Source organism: Neltuma alba, unplaced genomic scaffold, assembly GCF_004799145.2.
Source record: "Neltuma alba isolate B1F8T4 unplaced genomic scaffold, ASM479914v2 tig00004701_pilon, whole genome shotgun sequence".
Lineage (NCBI taxonomy): Eukaryota > Viridiplantae > Streptophyta > Magnoliopsida > Fabales > Fabaceae > Neltuma > Neltuma alba.
The window spans coordinates 270,694-286,743 of record NW_021633826.1 but is presented as its reverse complement, the minus strand read 5'-3'; the positions used below and the strand labels follow the sequence as shown (position 1 = coordinate 286,743).

At 36.1% G+C, this 16,050-nt stretch overlaps 3 protein-coding genes across 7 annotated transcripts; all 3 read left to right on the top strand.

Moving 5' to 3' along the window:
• Nucleotides 1-1,201: 1,201 nt before the first annotated feature.
• LOC114745542 (O-methyltransferase MdmC) lies at nt 1,202-4,400 on the top strand. Of its 2 annotated transcripts, XM_028933703.1 has the most exons (9): nt 1,202-1,889; nt 2,017-2,070; nt 2,725-2,808; nt 3,079-3,204; nt 3,390-3,457; nt 3,656-3,725; nt 3,826-3,891; nt 3,965-4,042; nt 4,131-4,400. In XM_028933703.1, the coding sequence occupies exons 1-9, from the start codon at nt 1,578-1,580 to the stop codon at nt 4,170-4,172; spliced, it is 900 nt and encodes a 299-aa protein (XP_028789536.1). In that variant the 5' UTR covers nt 1,202-1,577; the 3' UTR covers nt 4,173-4,400. The 2 variants fall into 2 exon arrangements, with proteins under 2 accessions (XP_028789536.1, XP_028789537.1); XM_028933704.1 differs by lacking the exon at nt 2,725-2,808.
• A 1,332-nt stretch (nt 4,401-5,732) lies between these two features.
• On the top strand, nt 5,733-9,435 carry LOC114745517 (probable sugar phosphate/phosphate translocator At3g14410). Of its 3 annotated transcripts, none has more exons than XM_028933676.1 (8): nt 5,733-5,951; nt 6,607-6,714; nt 6,794-6,828; nt 7,590-7,702; nt 7,891-8,152; nt 8,256-8,524; nt 8,692-8,812; nt 8,950-9,435. In XM_028933676.1, exons 1-8 carry the CDS (start codon nt 5,862-5,864, stop codon nt 8,969-8,971), a joined length of 1,020 nt encoding a protein of 339 aa, XP_028789509.1. In that variant the 5' UTR covers nt 5,733-5,861; the 3' UTR covers nt 8,972-9,435. The 3 variants fall into 3 exon arrangements, with proteins under 3 accessions (XP_028789509.1, XP_028789511.1, XP_028789510.1); XM_028933678.1 differs by having other exon boundaries at nt 8,692-8,835; nt 8,968-9,435; XM_028933677.1 differs by having other exon boundaries at nt 8,692-8,835.
• A 936-nt stretch (nt 9,436-10,371) lies between these two features.
• On the top strand, nt 10,372-16,037 carry LOC114745539 (ubiquitin carboxyl-terminal hydrolase 25). Of its 2 annotated transcripts, none has more exons than XM_028933699.1 (9): nt 10,372-10,865; nt 10,976-11,447; nt 11,526-11,601; nt 11,693-11,785; nt 12,358-12,444; nt 12,562-13,331; nt 14,036-14,164; nt 15,287-15,421; nt 15,521-16,037. In XM_028933699.1, exons 1-8 carry the CDS (start codon nt 10,406-10,408, stop codon nt 15,408-15,410), a joined length of 2,211 nt encoding a protein of 736 aa, XP_028789532.1. In that variant the 5' UTR covers nt 10,372-10,405; the 3' UTR covers nt 15,411-15,421; nt 15,521-16,037. The 2 variants fall into 2 exon arrangements, with proteins under 2 accessions (XP_028789532.1, XP_028789531.1); XM_028933698.1 differs by having other exon boundaries at nt 15,513-16,037.
• The last annotated feature ends 13 nt before the right edge of the window (nt 16,038-16,050 follow it).

Genomic DNA, 16,050 nt, shown 5'->3' with positions numbered 1-16,050 from the left:
ATTGATTGATAATTGTCATACGTACCAAAAAAAATCCACAGTGATCTTAACTTCCAACCAAAAAAGGCAATAACGTCTATATTTTTTATGATAAATATGACTAATGAGTAATGACTATACAAATTTTCATTGTTTAAAAAAAAAAAAGACTCCACATTTTCTTGTGTATAATCAACGAATTTCGTTAAAAATAACAGAACCACTAAAAATCTTTTGTTTATTGTATATGCACTACAAACGTATGATTTTAAGCCTTTTAATTTGTAAAGAAAATTAGAGTGGCAGAAAAGAGAGGCTTAAATTTTCAAAAAAAAAAAAGGGTGTTTGGATATAGTTTTAAAAATAATTTTAGGATATACAAAATAAATATGTGAAAGGAGTTTTGATGAAAACATAAAAAGTATTTTTTTTTATTATGCAAGCATCCCTGAGGATAGTCTCATGAAAGCATATAATCACACCCTCGCATCCTTTTTCGCAGTTAATATATCAGATTTAGGCCAAAAAAAAAAAAAAGAATTAATCTCCTTAAGTGATTTGTACGTGAGATCAATTTTATCTAGTATAATATAAAAGTAACTTTTTTTAGAAGGTTTCCAAATACTTGGGATCCAATCATATACTACTTCCGATTTAAATTATAAGACCTCATTTGTAGACTAAAACAAATTTTATAATTCAGACCATGCAGTATTACTTTAGAATTTATAATTATAATTTGCATGCTTTACTATTATACAGCATTAATTGGCGCTGGCCTATTGGAATGACTGCTCGTGCATGGAGTCTTAATGTGAATCTCCCTAGTACGTACTCTCATATAGCTATATACGAGGAAAAAAAAGAATATACATGATTTTTATTACAAAAATAAAATGAATAATAACGTAAAATTAATTCATAATATAGCGTGTCATATGCACTAGCTAGCTCAAACGAATTAAGTTTTTTTAAACATACATTTCTATATTTTAAAATAAAGATACAACTAAATGTACTTGCTTCCATATAAAAATATAAAGTGGATGACACTATTCATTACGTATAGATTTATACATGTATATATTTTTTTAATTTTTTAAATAAATTTAATGACTTTACCTAGTAGTATATCCTAATTGGACTTCTCTTCTAAAGCCCCACAAAGCATTTATGAACCTAACTTTATGAGGTCTGTACCGCGCTAAGTGAGCTGTCTTGCTCTCATAATACCAATTCTAAGCGATAAGATTCAGCTGACGTAACACAGTTTTTGGTTTTGATTGGTTGAGCCTTGGAAGGGTTGGTTTATCTCCAACTTTAGCTGCATTTTATGTACGGTTTCTATACTTTGCTCACTTGATCATATCCACTGACAAAATTTTAGATAGGGGCCGCAGAGGTAACGTTAGTGCGTGGCATAGAGGAACTTTTTCCGTTTGTTGGGGACTCGATTCTGTGTGACAGGCGAATGTAACTGTTCATGCAAAGCTGAGTACCCACCATCTGTTTGTGGAATTGCCTCAGAGAAACATGGAGTTGAAAAACCAAGGGAGAAAGGACACACTTTAACTTGTCATTCGTAGTTATAAACTTATATGGCCAACACAACCAATAGCATTGTGCTTTATCATGGATCAATGTTGGCCCATGCACATATACATTGTCTTCTGAGACCTGCAGGATTAGTCCCGCGATTTCATTCCTCATCTGCAGCTTTGGCTGTTACGAATAGGGCATCGCACGTCTGCTTAGGTAAGGGGGGCCGCAGGTGGAAAAGGCAGTTTGTTAGGACCTGCTCGATCAGCGAGTTTGTTATTGCTAATGACGAAAAATATGGCAATAAGCAGGTCGTCAGTCTCAGTCCCCGCCTTTATGACTATATCTTGAAGAACGTTCGAGAACCAGAGGTGGTGAACTTTCCCATTGGCCCCAAGAACCATTCATCGAATAACCCCCCTCCCTCACCCCCTGGGGGGGGGGCTTTCATATTGGAATTTCGCATTTTTTTTGATGTTGTAATCGGTGGCATTTCAGATTTTGAGACAACTGCGTGAGGAGACGGCCTCTATGCGTGGAAGCCAGATGCAGGTACACCTCATCACTTCATCAACTTTGCACGTTATGGTTCATGAATTTCAATGATCAATTCATCTTACAGGCTGGAAATGTTAAGTGAGAGTTTACGAATAGTTTTGTTATAATCTTTGCCGATGAACTCGAGCATAACATATTATCATATTATCAGTTTAATATTGATTTGGGCTGCCTCAGTGGCATTGTATGTTACTCTTTTGGGTCTATACATGATAGTTTCTGCCGATTAGTTTAAATGTTAATGGTTGTTTGTATTTCAGCTATAATAGGAGGATTGAACTTGAACCACTGTACTTAATCCATAACATCATTTTTTTAGTAATCAATGTTTTGATCTCTTTAACCACACGAACGCATGACACTTGCAATATAATTATTTTGAATCAAGCTATAACCGGTAGTTTTCAGTAAAAGGCATGGAATCGCTTGAGTATGAGCATGCGCCCTTTTTTGATTTTCATGCATATATTATTAGTGGAGCTATGTGTTTTCAGTGTTAAGCATGTGATTGTGAATTCTTACAGAAAAATAAAGAGGAGTTGAATAGAAAGCATGCAGATAACTATTTCTGTCCATCATATTTGTATGTCTCCAATACAACTTCCTTACCATGAAGTAAATTTTGATGATGTGATGTCTTTTTAATAGGTGTCTCCAGATCAGGCACAACTGCTTGCAATGCTTGTGCAAATTCTTGGAGCAGAACGTTGTGTTGAAGTTGGTGTTTATACTGTATGTCCTTCATTTATCCACAGCTTTCACTGGGTTTGTTAAGATTACACAGTGCATGTTGCCTTATTTTTATTTCAGGCTGTACATCGTTTAGAACTGGTTCTTTAAGAAGTTTTGAGATCCAGGATGATTTAGTTATGAATTTTAAATGAATGACCCTTTTTTAAGGACACTGCTTTTCGCTTGATGGGTATTTTTTTTTGCTGTGGTTTTTTTCTGCTCTGTATGGATAGTCTTTAAGCAGCTCATTCTATTGTTACTTTTGCCCAGGGATACTCATCTTTGGCAATAGCCTTAGTCCTGCCAGAATCTGGTCGTTTAGTTGCCTGTGAAAGAGATGCCAAATCTCTTGAGGTTGCCGAGAAATATTACCAGCTAGCTGGTGTTTCGCATAAGGTAAAACGTACTTCATCTGGGTTTTATTTAAAAAAGTTGCTGAATTACTATTTCTTCACTTTGAATATGTAAACTCCATTTGTTTAGTTATGGTTCTTCTTCTTCTTCTTCTTCTTTTTTTTTTTTTTTTTTTTTTTACCTCCTGAAATTTCAAGTAGAATCCTCACGGATTTTATTTTCATTAGGTGGATGTAAAATTTGGACTCGCCGCAGATGCCCTGCAATCTCTAATTTTAGATGGCGAAGCTGGCAGGTATAAGGATCCTCAGAATCATTATAATTTGTCCTTTTCATGCTGCCTGGTATGCAATAAAGGTTTCTTATGCACGAGCTGTTTTCTCAGTAGAGAGCTTATGTGGCCTACTGATCATAACTGTGTAAAGTGTAATTTGAACACTGTCAGAAAACAATAAATAAATTGGAATTTAAGAAATACTGCTTCTTTGTGCAGCTATGATTTTGCTTTTATTGATGCTGATAAAAGGATGACTCAGAAATATTTTGAACTGCTGCTGCAGCTGGTAACATTATAGCGACTAAATTGTAAAATTAATCTTAAGTTTTCTACGTGGTTTCCTCTGAATTCGCCCCTAGTAATTTGTCGGTGATTTCTTATTGCAGGTAAGAGTTGGAGGTCTCATAGTAATTGACAATGTTCTGTGGCATGGAAAAGTTGCCGACCCACTGGTAAATATATGATTTAGTATTTACCTTTATTTGGAGGAGAATGAAAGTTGACCCGTAACATTCTATTGTGCAGGTAAATGACCCTAAAACTGTAAGCATTAGAAACTTTAATCAACAATTGGTCGAGGACAAGCGTGTAAGCATCAGTATGGTAGGTTTACTGACTTTCCATTTCTCACACAATTTTTGAGAGACCCTGAAAAGGGGATTTATGATTTTATATCATCTTCTGATCTTAGGTGCCAATCGGAGATGGAATAACAATCTGCCGGAAAAGATGACCTAAAACCATGCATGAGATGATTTGGCATGCCTTGTTCATCCAGCTTTATAGTCTCTTAATGATGGGTTGGATATATGTTAGACGTAAAAATCAAGAGCGGGTGTTTTGAATAGCTTGTATTTATGACTCTTGAGCTTGAGAAGATATCAGATAAGCAATTAAATATTTTCCAAACGCTTTTTTTTTTTGTGTGTGTGTCAATATTGGAGGAGTTATTAAACTGAAACACCTGCCTTTGGCTAGCCAAGCATCAATGAAGATGTGAAGAGCTAACAGAAACAGAAAGAAAACTTCACGACGCCTTACCACCAGAATATAAGATGTAAGAGGAAAAGGTAAGAAAATTTAATTAACAACCTTTAACTCTGCTTCTCCATCATTTCTTGGACTTACTAAACTTGTTATCTTTGAATTGAAACAAGATTTGAAGTTCTCAAGAGTATTCTTTACAACTTAAAATATAGCACGCAGTTATTTATGTGTACACTTCTAGAGCTAAATGCTCATCCTAACTGGTAGGGTTACAAATAACTTACAATCATAAGCATTTTAACGAAAGGGTGAATTCTGTTTCTGTCCCCTTCTAAGGAACAGAAAAATGTTTATGACATCTGTTGCTAGCATAACTAATCAATATTCAATCACTTATGGCATCCTTGCAGGCCAAGATATTTTCAAAGTATTGGTACAAGTGTACTTTCAAAGGGGAGTTGGAAACTAATAATCCTTCGATTAATTAATTATTTAGAATATTTTATGTGTGATGCTATGAAAGTTTTACAATTTCTTTTCTTTCTTTTTCTTTGGGGAAACAATCACTAACTGTATGAGATTATAAATCAAATTTAAACTCGTTTTTTTTTTTTTAATCTTTTCATGTCACCAAGTTATAAAGTCATTAACAATGTACAAGATTTTCAGCTAGTTACAAACATGACTTTTTTAATTAAGATATATACATGATAAAGAAGGACAACACTCAAGTTTACCTCCTTATATCATTAGGTTCATTTCTCCCCTAGCACGCGGATTTTTCCCAAAAAAAAAAAATCTTTAATTATTTAGTTCAAGCAAGCCATTAGATGTTATTCTTATAGCATGGTATGATATGGGTACATCTTATTTTCAGGATCATATGCCATGAATTGCATATTATTTATTATGCTTTTAAAAATAATACTTTGAATCTAATATATACACCTTTTGGATGAATCAGACATATTGGATTCATTGGTAATTAACTTTCGCATATATGGAATACTACCCCCTTCATAATATAATATAAGAGTAGTTTGATTTTTAATTTAATACTAAATATATGTTAATGTAAATAAAATATTATCAATATATTAATATCAATATTTATTTATAAAACTTATCAATCTCACTAAAAAGGTTCAATTCATCGTAACTAGTATTAACAAAGTTTTCAGTTTTGTAAGAATGAATCTGAAAAAAAAATTGGCAAAAAAATAACGAAAGAAAAAATCTGACGAAAAAGGAAACCAATATTAAAGGTCAACAATTGCCAACCTTCCTTAGTGCTTCCATGTTCCATCATATTTACCGTTCTTCGGCGAAGATTGAAGATGCAGCAGATTAGATTTGACAAGAGCGAACCAGGAGAGCGTTAGAGCCACTGAAGAACAAACAAATTGCCAGACATTTCACTTTCGTCAGTGCAACAATGGCGGATCAGAGGAAGGATGGTTTTCTAACCTATAGCTATCTTCTCCTCTACATTGCTCTCTCCAGCGGCCAAATCTTCTTTAATAAGGTTCCCTTCAACACATTTCTTTTACTCGATTAATTTGTATCTTTCTTGCAAAAAGAAGTTGCATTCTTTGGCTCCTTCAACCGAAAATTTTGCGAGATCTCGTTTTCTCTGTATTTTAGTTCATCTATTCTCATGAAAAATCTGTGTACTGTGTTTGTTCCTCAATTGTTAGTTTTTCAGTCACCCAATTGGCGGTTTAGTTGAAAATTCTTCAAGTAATTGAATAAGACAATAAAGGGTTAGCCTCTCGGCCATTAGGGAAGTAATTGCTTAGTTATGTTGATTATTGTCCTTTCCTGAGATGGAATGAATGAAACCGAATGGAGGCATATATTTACGAAGTTTGAAAAGTCATATTTCAGAATTAATTCTGGTCTATCTCGTTGTCATCTTTAGAATCTGGCGTTAATATAACCTTGCGTCAGCTTGTTCTGGTACTGGTCTTATTGCTTCAATTTCTTTTGGAGTTCACCCTGAAGGCATTTGGCTTCATTCTTGTTCTAATTTTGTCCTTAACTTTTCTTTCTTCAACTTGTAGTTGTTTATCATTTGTCTTTAACATTGATGCTTGATTCGATGGAATATCTCAATGATTAAAACCATAAAACCTGTGTTATGTTGCTAATACGTTTTCTTTTCTAATTGTGGTTTGCAGTGGGTTTTGTCCTCAAAGGAAATTAATTTTCCTTACCCTCTGGCGTTGACTCTACTTCATATGGTCTTCTCCTCTGTTCTATGTTTTGTATTAACGAAAATTCTAAAGGTTTGTGATTACGCTTAGTGTAATTTTCGACCATTTACTTTCATGCAATTCAGGCCGTTAATGTATATATTTTTTACAGGTTATGAAGGTTGAGGAGGGAATGACTACTGAAATGTGAGTAAAGACATAAATTTTGTCTGCATCATATCTGATTTATGGTGTATTTATTCTAATGTATATCGTTTTCTCTTATCTGATGATGACTGAATATATCATGAAGCTTCTCCTCAAATTTTATTAGTGAATTCATAAAACAGTTACTGAATTAGAAAGAATATTATCTATATTTTTAAATATAAAATGGCAGATGAAAGTTTTGGACAGCGATGATTAGTTATCTTTTTAAAAAAGGAAATTTAGGAGAAGTAAACAATTTAGCATGGGAATACCAAAATTTACAATTGTAAAGATTATTTTTTCTGGAGTTACCATGAAACAATACCGTTGAGCCTAAAGTGAATAGTGACAAACAACAATACCATTTAACTTGAATAGTCACACTTTCATGTGTGTTTGAATGGTTATATCTGAATGTGGATTCCAGCCTTTGGTTTGATGAGTGCTCTACTAGCAAACTTCTATACTTTGGAAGTTCTGCTGCCACCGTTTGATTGGACAACTGAGAATACCTGCTACTTATCAATTCTGTGTTCAGCCATTTGTTATTTATCTTTCTTTAGTACTATGAATTTCCTTGTTTAGGTACCGTCATCTTTTTTCAAATCTTGTTTTTGTTTGCCAGAATTTTCTGGCCAAGTGGCTTATGATTATATATATGAATCAAGATTGTTGATAAAGAGCCTATTAAGCTAACGTGGAAGTTTGTTACTTATTGATGTTGCCAGCAGACAGTAATTAGATCTTAATTATTTCAGATATGTTACGTCAGTTGTGCCAATTGGGGCTATGTTTGCAATGACTCTTTGGCTGGGGAATACTGCCTATCTGTATATCTCTGTATCATTTGCACAAATGTTGAAGGCAATCAGTAAGTTGGTGATGATTCCGTTGCTTATCCGCAGCCGCTACATATTTTGAGGCAATTAAGATATTTCTCTGTGGCAATTATTATTGGTAGTTTCTGTAGAGTACAAAGTTGTTGATTATTGCATCTGATCATCATTCCTTCAGCATGGAAACTAACTGTATACTCACGGTTTCTAACTGTCATGACAGTGCCTGTAGCTGTTTTTATCCTTGGAGTAGCTGCAGGACTTGAGGTAATGAGCTGCAGAATGCTTGTAATCATGTCGGTGATTAGTTTTGGTGTTTTAGTGGCTTCTTATGGCGAGATACATATAAACTGGATTGGAGTAATTTACCAAATGGGTGGTGTTGTTGGTGAAGCTCTAAGACTTATCTTCATGGAAATTTTCGTGAAGAGGAAGGGCCTGAAGTTGAATCCTATCTCTGTTATGTATTACGTTAGTCCCTGCAGGTACATGTTTCATTTAAAATTGTATTTATTAAATACTTATCTTTTTGCAATTGAATTTACAGAAAATGAATGCCTGTGACAATAATTTTCGATTGTTCTGCAGTGCACTTTGCCTATTCATTCCATGGATTTTCTTAGAGAAAACGAAGATGGAAGAACATGGACCATGGAACTTCCCACCTACTGTGCTAATCCTCAATTGTCTTTGTACTTTTGCTCTTAACTTATCAGTTTTCCTTGTGATTACACATACAAGTGCTTTGACCATTCGTGTCGCCGGAGTTGTCAAGGACTGGGTGGTGGTCTTATTGTCTGCTGTTCTGTTTGCCGATACAAAATTGACTGTCATAAATTTGTTTGGCTATGCAATCGGTAAGCATCTGATACAAACACATATTAAGGGATGTCCTCCACTTGAAAGTAAAATAATACAAATATATATTAAACTATATCAAGGCTGGGAGATGAAGCACTTTCAAACCTTTATAAATAAAAGACAAAAGAAACTTGTGATCATTGCTGAAATCTTTTCTCTGCAGCCATTGCAGGAGTAGCAGCATATAATAATCACAAGTTAAAAAAGGAAGCTACTCGAGATACTTCAAATGATACCGAACTTCCTGAGTCGTCCTATGGGCAAAATTCTCGGATTTCAAACAGGTAGATATGTAGTTACCCTCAAGGTTTGTAGTATGTACTGCAGTTGAAAATATCCCCTTTCTGCCTACAATTGTCCTCCCTAGTCCCTGTTTGGTTTGTCGAAGGGGATGAGATTCTCATTCTCACTTTTTGCACAGTGTCCATACTTCTCACAGATAGCGCACAGCAGATGAAGGCAGTTCTCTCCTTTCGTCACCAAGCGGCATTGTATTTTCATATATTGACTTTTGTCTAAGCAAACATTGACTCGGAATTCTGTCTTTTAATCTGTTGATACAAATTCCAGATGGGGAAAAGTAGTATGCAGTTCAAATGTAATCATGAGAAGAAAAAAAAGAGGTGTTTAGCGATGGCATTTCACTCTTCAGGAGATTGAAAATGACTGACCAGGAGCTGGTAAACGAGGGCAATTTTTTTTTTTTTTGGGTTTTTTTGGGGCAGAGCTGCAGATAAATACATGTATTGTCTTGTACAACCTGGTTTCTTCAAAACATTTTTGTCTGTGGATTCAGATTATTTCTAGTTCATTCTACAGGTTCTTATATGTGGTTTATGTGAATTTGAATGTACTGAGCAGGTAAGCAGTATGAATTCAGTGTTGATAATGTGAAAGCCTTGTCCAAGCAACAAAAACTGCATTAGATGATAAATCATGCGTAAAAGCCACGCATGTATGCATTCATAATTTTGATTTTAACCCCCCCCCCCGCCAAAAAAAAAAAACGATTATAACTGTCTTGCTAGTTCTTACCGCCACCCCACTTCCGGATTTTTTTTTTTTAAAAAGAGAAACAGTAAAAGTAACAGAAACCACTCTGTTGATCTGTTCCTTTTCGACTGTAACACGGGCCTGCGTTATAAAGCACAGATTTGGGAGTGAAGCTCATTTTTCATTATTTCTGATATTGTATTGTAATGTAATTTGCCATAGGCTTTTTGATAATATTCTTATCTTTAAGTAATCATTGCTTTTCAATTGAAATTGAAAATACGTCATGTTTATAATTTTGCATTAAAAATTAAAAACCTAAGTTTTATCTTGTTATTTCTCCTGCTTTCGAGACCTATGAAAGTTAAAAGTAAATTTCACGTGCTGGTAATAATATTACTCACTAATATCCTTGAACAATAATACTACCTCCGGTCCTAATTATAAGACCTAGTTGACTAATTTGAGGAGATTAAGGAAAAAAGTTAAGTTAGTTATTTGTAATAAATAAGTGTTGTCTTTCCTAAAATATCCTTACTAATTAACTATATTGGCTAGGACTACAATTATTAGAAGGACTATCTTGGGAAAAATATATAAATATGAGAGACAAAGTGGATTGAGGTCTTATAATTAAGGTCAAAATAAAAGTCAAACAAGGTCTTATACTAAGGACAGGAGGTAGTATTACTTACTAATTATGAAGTTAGATAATTAAATCTCATATTTTTAAAGGAAAAAATTATGCATGGCATACTTTTCTTAATATAATACGCATTAAATAAACGCGCAGAGTGGAACATTCGCCTCTTAAAGGATGACCACAATCCCTAACAGATTAACGTCAGCAGATGAAAAGATGTTCGGAAAGATGTTCCCAATAAATGCCAAATATTGAGAATGGAGGAGTAGGTTTTGAAAATTTCATTCTATTTGATCCACTACTCTCACCAGTGTTCGTGGAAATTGTGTGTGTTATTATTTGTACTTTTTGTGTTTCGAAGAAGGCGCTAGAGACCGAAGAAGAGAACAAAGAAAAGGACCCGGAGAGCGATGCGATTGCGGTGGTCGTGGTGGCGTTGCTACTGCTGCTCTGGGTTTATCTCTCCCACGACGACGGCGTCCAATGCACCGGAGCACGCGGCCGAAGGTCGTCGTCGTTGATGGCCTTGCAATTGCACATGACTTGGCTGCCGAGTCTTCTCACTCAGAAGCGCAAGACCGATCACCCTGTGGGCCTCAGGAACCTCGGCAACTCTTGCTACCTCAACAGCGTCCTCCAGTGTCTCACCTACACTCCTCCTCTTGCCAATTTCTGTCTTCGAAACCAGCACTCTTCCCTCTGTGCGCATCTTTTTCCCTTTTCCACTTCCGCCCTTAATTTTCTTATACTTTGTATTTCCCGGGTTTTTGTTCACTTTGTGCCCTAATTTTTGTTCTGCTTTTGGATTCAGGCGATTCCGCTTCGGAGGAAAGGAAGCGGGACTGCCCTTTTTGTCTACTGGAGAAACGGATTGTTCGTTCCTTGAGAGTGGATCTCGCCCAAGACGCGCCGTTGAAGATCCAGAGCTGTCTCAGGATTTTTGCCGAGCACTTTCGTTGCGGTCGTCAGGAGGATGCTCACGAGTTCCTGAGGTACGTTATCGATGCCTGCCACAACACCTGCCTTCGCCTCAAGAAGGTGAAGCGCAAGGTGGGTGATACTGCTGTCAATGGTAACGGCAGCAGTACTGTGGTTAAGGAGATATTTGGAGGAGCCTTGCAGAGCCAGGTGAAGTGTCTCTCTTGTGGCCACGAGTCCAATAAGGTAGATGAGATTATGGATATCAGTCTTGATATTTTGCATAGCAATTCGCTTAAAGATGCTATGCAAAAATTCTTTCAGCCTGAGATTTTAGATGGGAATAACAAGTACAAATGTGACAAGTAAGTGTTTTTCTTTCAAAAGTTTTCCTGGCGATTCTCTTTGCTGGTCTTGTTGATAAACAAACTATTATATTTCAGTTGCAAGAAATTGGCGGCGGCTAAGAAGCAAATGTCTATACTTGAAGCCCCTAATGTCCTCGTAATACAACTTAAGGTTGGTTTTTAGTGCAGTTCTGTCTTCGATTGCGTAAGTTTATTGCATTTTTGCCTTTGAATAAGGATGTGCTATTGAATTTGGTTGTCAGAGATTTGGGGGCATATTGGGGGGGAAGATCGACAAGGCTGTTGCATTTGAAGACATTTTGGTGCTTTCTAGCTTCATGTGCAAAGCAAGCCAGGTGGGTAAAGTGTTCAGTTTATATTAACCACCGCAAGGTGCTCATTTGCAATTTGTACTATTTAGTTAATTAAGATTATGATTAGTTTTTCCTCCGCAGTCGTGAGTTTTTAGTCTTGCAGACTATAGAGCTTTCTTTCCCTGTCCAATGAAGCATCCAATTAGTTGTTAATGTTTATTTGTGCTTTTCTGTTTTTGTTAAATCATTGACACCTGACTTTAGAGATGCAATGAATAGGATAAAGACAGGTTGACTGCTGTGTTCTCTACGTGGGCACAGCTGTTGGGTATAATGCGTGGGCCATTTATGAATCAAATATACATCTTCATCCAAACCATGACTATAGGCTATTCTTCCCTAGAGGTTTTAATACTATTGCACTTACCATAAAGCCTAACTTGCTAGGTTAAGGCTACCCACCGAAGAATCTTTAGAAGCCTTTAACCGGGCTGAAGTCTGTCAGATTGATCGTTCCTATCCAATATTGCCTCAAGTAATCTTATTTTTCATTATTTTCTTTCATAATATGATTTTCAACTTGTTACTTTTCTAATTCTTTCGTGCTTATGCAGGATCCAATGCCAGAATATAGGCTCTTTGGTACTATTGTCCATTCTGGATACTCCCCGGAATCTGGCCATTATTATGCTTATATAAAGGTCTGTAAATATATTCTTCACCTTTACACACATCATGTTCTCAGCAGTCTATATAATGCATTGAATTTTAAATTCTCTCCTATGTATACCAGAAACTTACTTTTGTATTGTGTATAGGATGCCAAGGGCCAATGGTATTGCTGTGATGATTCTTCTGTCTCACTTGCGACCCTCAAAGAAGTTTTGTCAGAAAAGGTTTACATACTTTTTTTTTCTCGCACTAACCAAAGGCCAGTGCCAATTAGAAATGGTTTTGCTTCAAATGGTTCAAGGTCTCATCACATTAATGGAAGTCAGGCATCTGAATGTCCAAAATCTGATGCATCACCAAAAGTAGTGCATGCGAAATCAAATTCTCAACAATCTTCTTGGAAGGACATGTCCACCGTGCCCAAGACTGGTAAAGAGCTTTCTAGCCCACGAGTGAAGGTTGATTTTAATGGAAATTCTACTTCCAAAAGAGGCCATGAAAGTTTCAATGCGAAAATTGATGTTCCGTTGAACCAGCCTGTAGTAATTAATGGACATGCAAAAGACTCGGTTGGTTTGGAGAATGTCAAGAAAGATTCTTCATCAATCAGGAATGGTTTTGAAAAAAATAAATTAGATGTTGTTGACAACTTAAGAAGGAAGGATTCAGTCTTAACAAATAAAAACAGCAGTATTCAGTCTGTTGAAAAATATCCCAGAAAGTCAGATCTTGTGGATGACACTGAGAGAAGCAGAGCAATATCAGGTAAAGGACCTGATAACTATAAGCTAGAAGGCAATGGTCTCAACAAGCAGTCTAAATCATTGGAGAATAAGAGGAAGGAACCAGTGGCTACCAGCATTTTGCTTTCCCATGATGATCAGTCTGAAGCAAGAGTTCAGGAACTGAAAGACATGTATGATATGCCTTAACTCAGCCTTTTCTGAACTCTTTCACCTAACATGAGTAATGTTAGAATTTAATGAATATTTTGTTTTGATGTGACCTGGCTATTCTTTTTATACGGGTGCGCATTGATGATTTATCATGTTCCACTTTTGACTCTTTTTTAATGCCTGTCATGCAATCAAATATTAGTTGCTGTTTGAAATCAGTAATTCAGTTGAAGTTTAATTTGTTACTGTAACTGTTTGGGTATTTATATTAATGGGATTTTAGGAAGGTGATGTTGATGGGCACCTAAGTGGAGAGGAGAACCCATCGCAAAAGCATAATAGTTTGGTGGAAGAAATAAACCATAATAACCCCGAGTAACCCATACTACTCAATGTGGGGCTTATGCTAGGCACATGACTTTTGGTCTCTTAGTTTGCATTTTCTTTCTGAATAAGTCCTGAATTCATTTTCTGTCATTGGCGGTTCCACCATTTCTTTTTATTGATAGTTTCTCATTTTTCAGTTATCTCGTGGGTGCTAAAATATGTTATGATGTTATCTCTTACATGGTGTTAGGTTATCTTAGTTTTGTAGGATTCCTTTTCATGTCCAATTTGTTATGCCTTCGTTCTGTTTACTTAATTGCTCAGACAATTAGTACATCACACCTTTTAAAGTGTTTTTATATGCCTTATTCTGATGTCTTTTCAAAACATTACTCAGGCTTGAAAAAGAGGCAAAGTCAGTTTTAAGATCATGCGGCTGGACAGATAAGGTGTATGGCTATATGTCTTCTAGAAAGAGGTTGTGCGCACCAAAAGTAGGGAATTCATCAAGTGAGGATGAAATAAAGTAAGTCTAATCAGATTTTAGATTGCTCACTGGATCTGTGGTATACACAAACATGCTTACAAAATCTTTGTTGATTTTCCTGTAATTTTTTTACTGTCATCTTCTAATCAGTGCAGGGGGATGTGTTTAAAATTTGGCTATATGCCAAATGATGGGCTATAGAGTTGTTTGAAAATGAAGTTTTCATGCATTTTGTGAAGCAATATTTTATGAAAATATAGATGGAAAATATATATTATTCTAGAGGCTTAAGGAGAAAGTGTAGGAGGCCACCACGTGGTGCTTTCTTTGAAGTTTTTATAGACATAATGTGGCGTGGACATTTGGCTAATTTAGATATTTCATGAAGATATTCTAGTATTTAGGAGGTTTAGATGAAATGGACTGATCTTGATACGGAAATTTAAGTCAAAACTATGAAGCCTCACAGTGATGCTTCTGGTATATTGCGTTTGGATCTCGAGTTGTTTATATCAACATATCCCTGTGTGAAACGCATGTTCCCTGGCTGTTCTGGATCTTGGTACGGAAATTTAAGTCAAAACTAGGAAGCCTCAGAGTGATACTTCTGGTATATTGGGTTGGATCTCTAGGGTTGTTTATATTAAATATCCCTGTGTGCACGCATGTTCCCTGGCTGTTTTGTGATGTGACATCTAAGGATTTTTTTTTTTTGGGGGGGGGGTGATGTCTGAGGACCACATCCCTCTCTGAGTATGATTTCATGTTTGTTGGTGGTCATCATGAGTATTTTTGTGTTATAGAGAAAAAAGGAGACATCCATTTTCCTATAGGTTTTGTGAATGGTGGAGATCTAGACAATATTATGGTTTCATAATCTTTGAAAAGACTAGCATCCTAGTGTAAAAATATGTTTCCCCGTCTTTATTGACTTTTTTATTGTGTTATAGAGAAAAAAGGAGACATCCATTTTCCTAGACTTGGGTTTTGTGAATGGTGGAGATCTAGACAATGTTATGGTTTCATAATCTATGAAAAGACTGTAGCATCCTTGTGTAAAAATATGTTTCCCCGTCTTTATTGACTGTTTTATATATGCTGTGGTGGAGATATAGATAGCATTTGTTTTAATCACATAATCTATGATCTATTGCAATGCAGGAAGTTGCTAATAAGCGAGGCCAAGGGAGCTTTTATATCACAGATCCCTGAGTCATTGAAAGAGTGTCTGATTGATCGTCTCCGATTATTTAGCAAAGAAAAGACACAACTTGGAAGACCGTGATGAGAAGCATGGTGTGTGGGAGACCCGTTCTTATATTCTGTAGATCATTTCCAGCCCTCACTTAGGCACTCGCAGATTTTCATAATTGACACATTTGTGCAGCTTGTTGGCATACATATCTTGCTACCGGGCCTTGGTGTTCATAGTATGTATTATCTATTGTCCTGGTGATGTTGAGATTCTTACTGGGATGCTCAGTGGGGCATCCTTATACTCTGACTGTTCGGGCCTGTGCTGGCTGCAGCAGTAGGTTGTCATTCAAGCCTTCCTTCACCCAAAATTGACATTGTTATTCTAGATGCTCCATCAACATATTAATGTAGCAGTTCAGATATGAAGTCTTCTTGCCATGACTTCTCTTTCTTCATGGAGGCTGTGCAGCACTATTTTTTCGAGAGCATTTTGGAGATTTTATTTTGTACGATATCTGTTTAGCCATGTGTTAGCACGGAATCCTTCTCTTTTTCTTGTAGAATTGGTAAACAAATTTTCCATCCACGAAAATGAGGGTTTGCTATGTGCATAACTTGTGGATGCGTTCTATTAACAATATAACTGTACACTTTGGTAAGAATACACCATTCACTATGAAAAGGTGGCCCTGGCCTCCAATAGTTTTCTGCCTCCTTTCCCGCCAATG

What these genes read in the sequence shown, in the direction of transcription:
- LOC114745539 (XM_028933699.1), top strand. Translation starts at nt 10,406, where the DNA reads ATGCCAAATATTGAGAATGGAGGAGTAGGTTTTGAAAATTTCATTCTA. An exon ending in TCATGTGCAAAGCAAGCCAG is followed by an intron (nt 11,786 to 12,357) that starts GTGGGTAAAGTG and finishes GTGCTTATGCAG; the next exon opens with GATCCAATGCCAGAATATAG. An exon ending in TCAAGTGAGGATGAAATAAA is followed by an intron (nt 14,165 to 15,286) that starts GTAAGTCTAATC and finishes ATTGCAATGCAG; the next exon opens with GAAGTTGCTAATAAGCGAGG.
- LOC114745542 (XM_028933703.1), top strand. Translation starts at nt 1,578, where the DNA reads ATGGCCAACACAACCAATAGCATTGTGCTTTATCATGGATCAATGTTG. An exon ending in AGAACGTTCGAGAACCAGAG is followed by an intron (nt 1,890 to 2,016) that starts GTGGTGAACTTT and finishes GTGGCATTTCAG; the next exon opens with ATTTTGAGACAACTGCGTGA. An exon ending in TTAGATGGCGAAGCTGGCAG is followed by an intron (nt 3,458 to 3,655) that starts GTATAAGGATCC and finishes TTCTTTGTGCAG; the next exon opens with CTATGATTTTGCTTTTATTG.
- LOC114745517 (XM_028933676.1), top strand. Translation starts at nt 5,862, where the DNA reads ATGGCGGATCAGAGGAAGGATGGTTTTCTAACCTATAGCTATCTTCTC. An exon ending in ACAAATGTTGAAGGCAATCA is followed by an intron (nt 7,703 to 7,890) that starts GTAAGTTGGTGA and finishes CTGTCATGACAG; the next exon opens with TGCCTGTAGCTGTTTTTATC. An exon ending in AATTCTCGGATTTCAAACAG is followed by an intron (nt 8,813 to 8,949) that starts GTAGATATGTAG and finishes CTTTTTGCACAG; the next exon opens with TGTCCATACTTCTCACAGAT.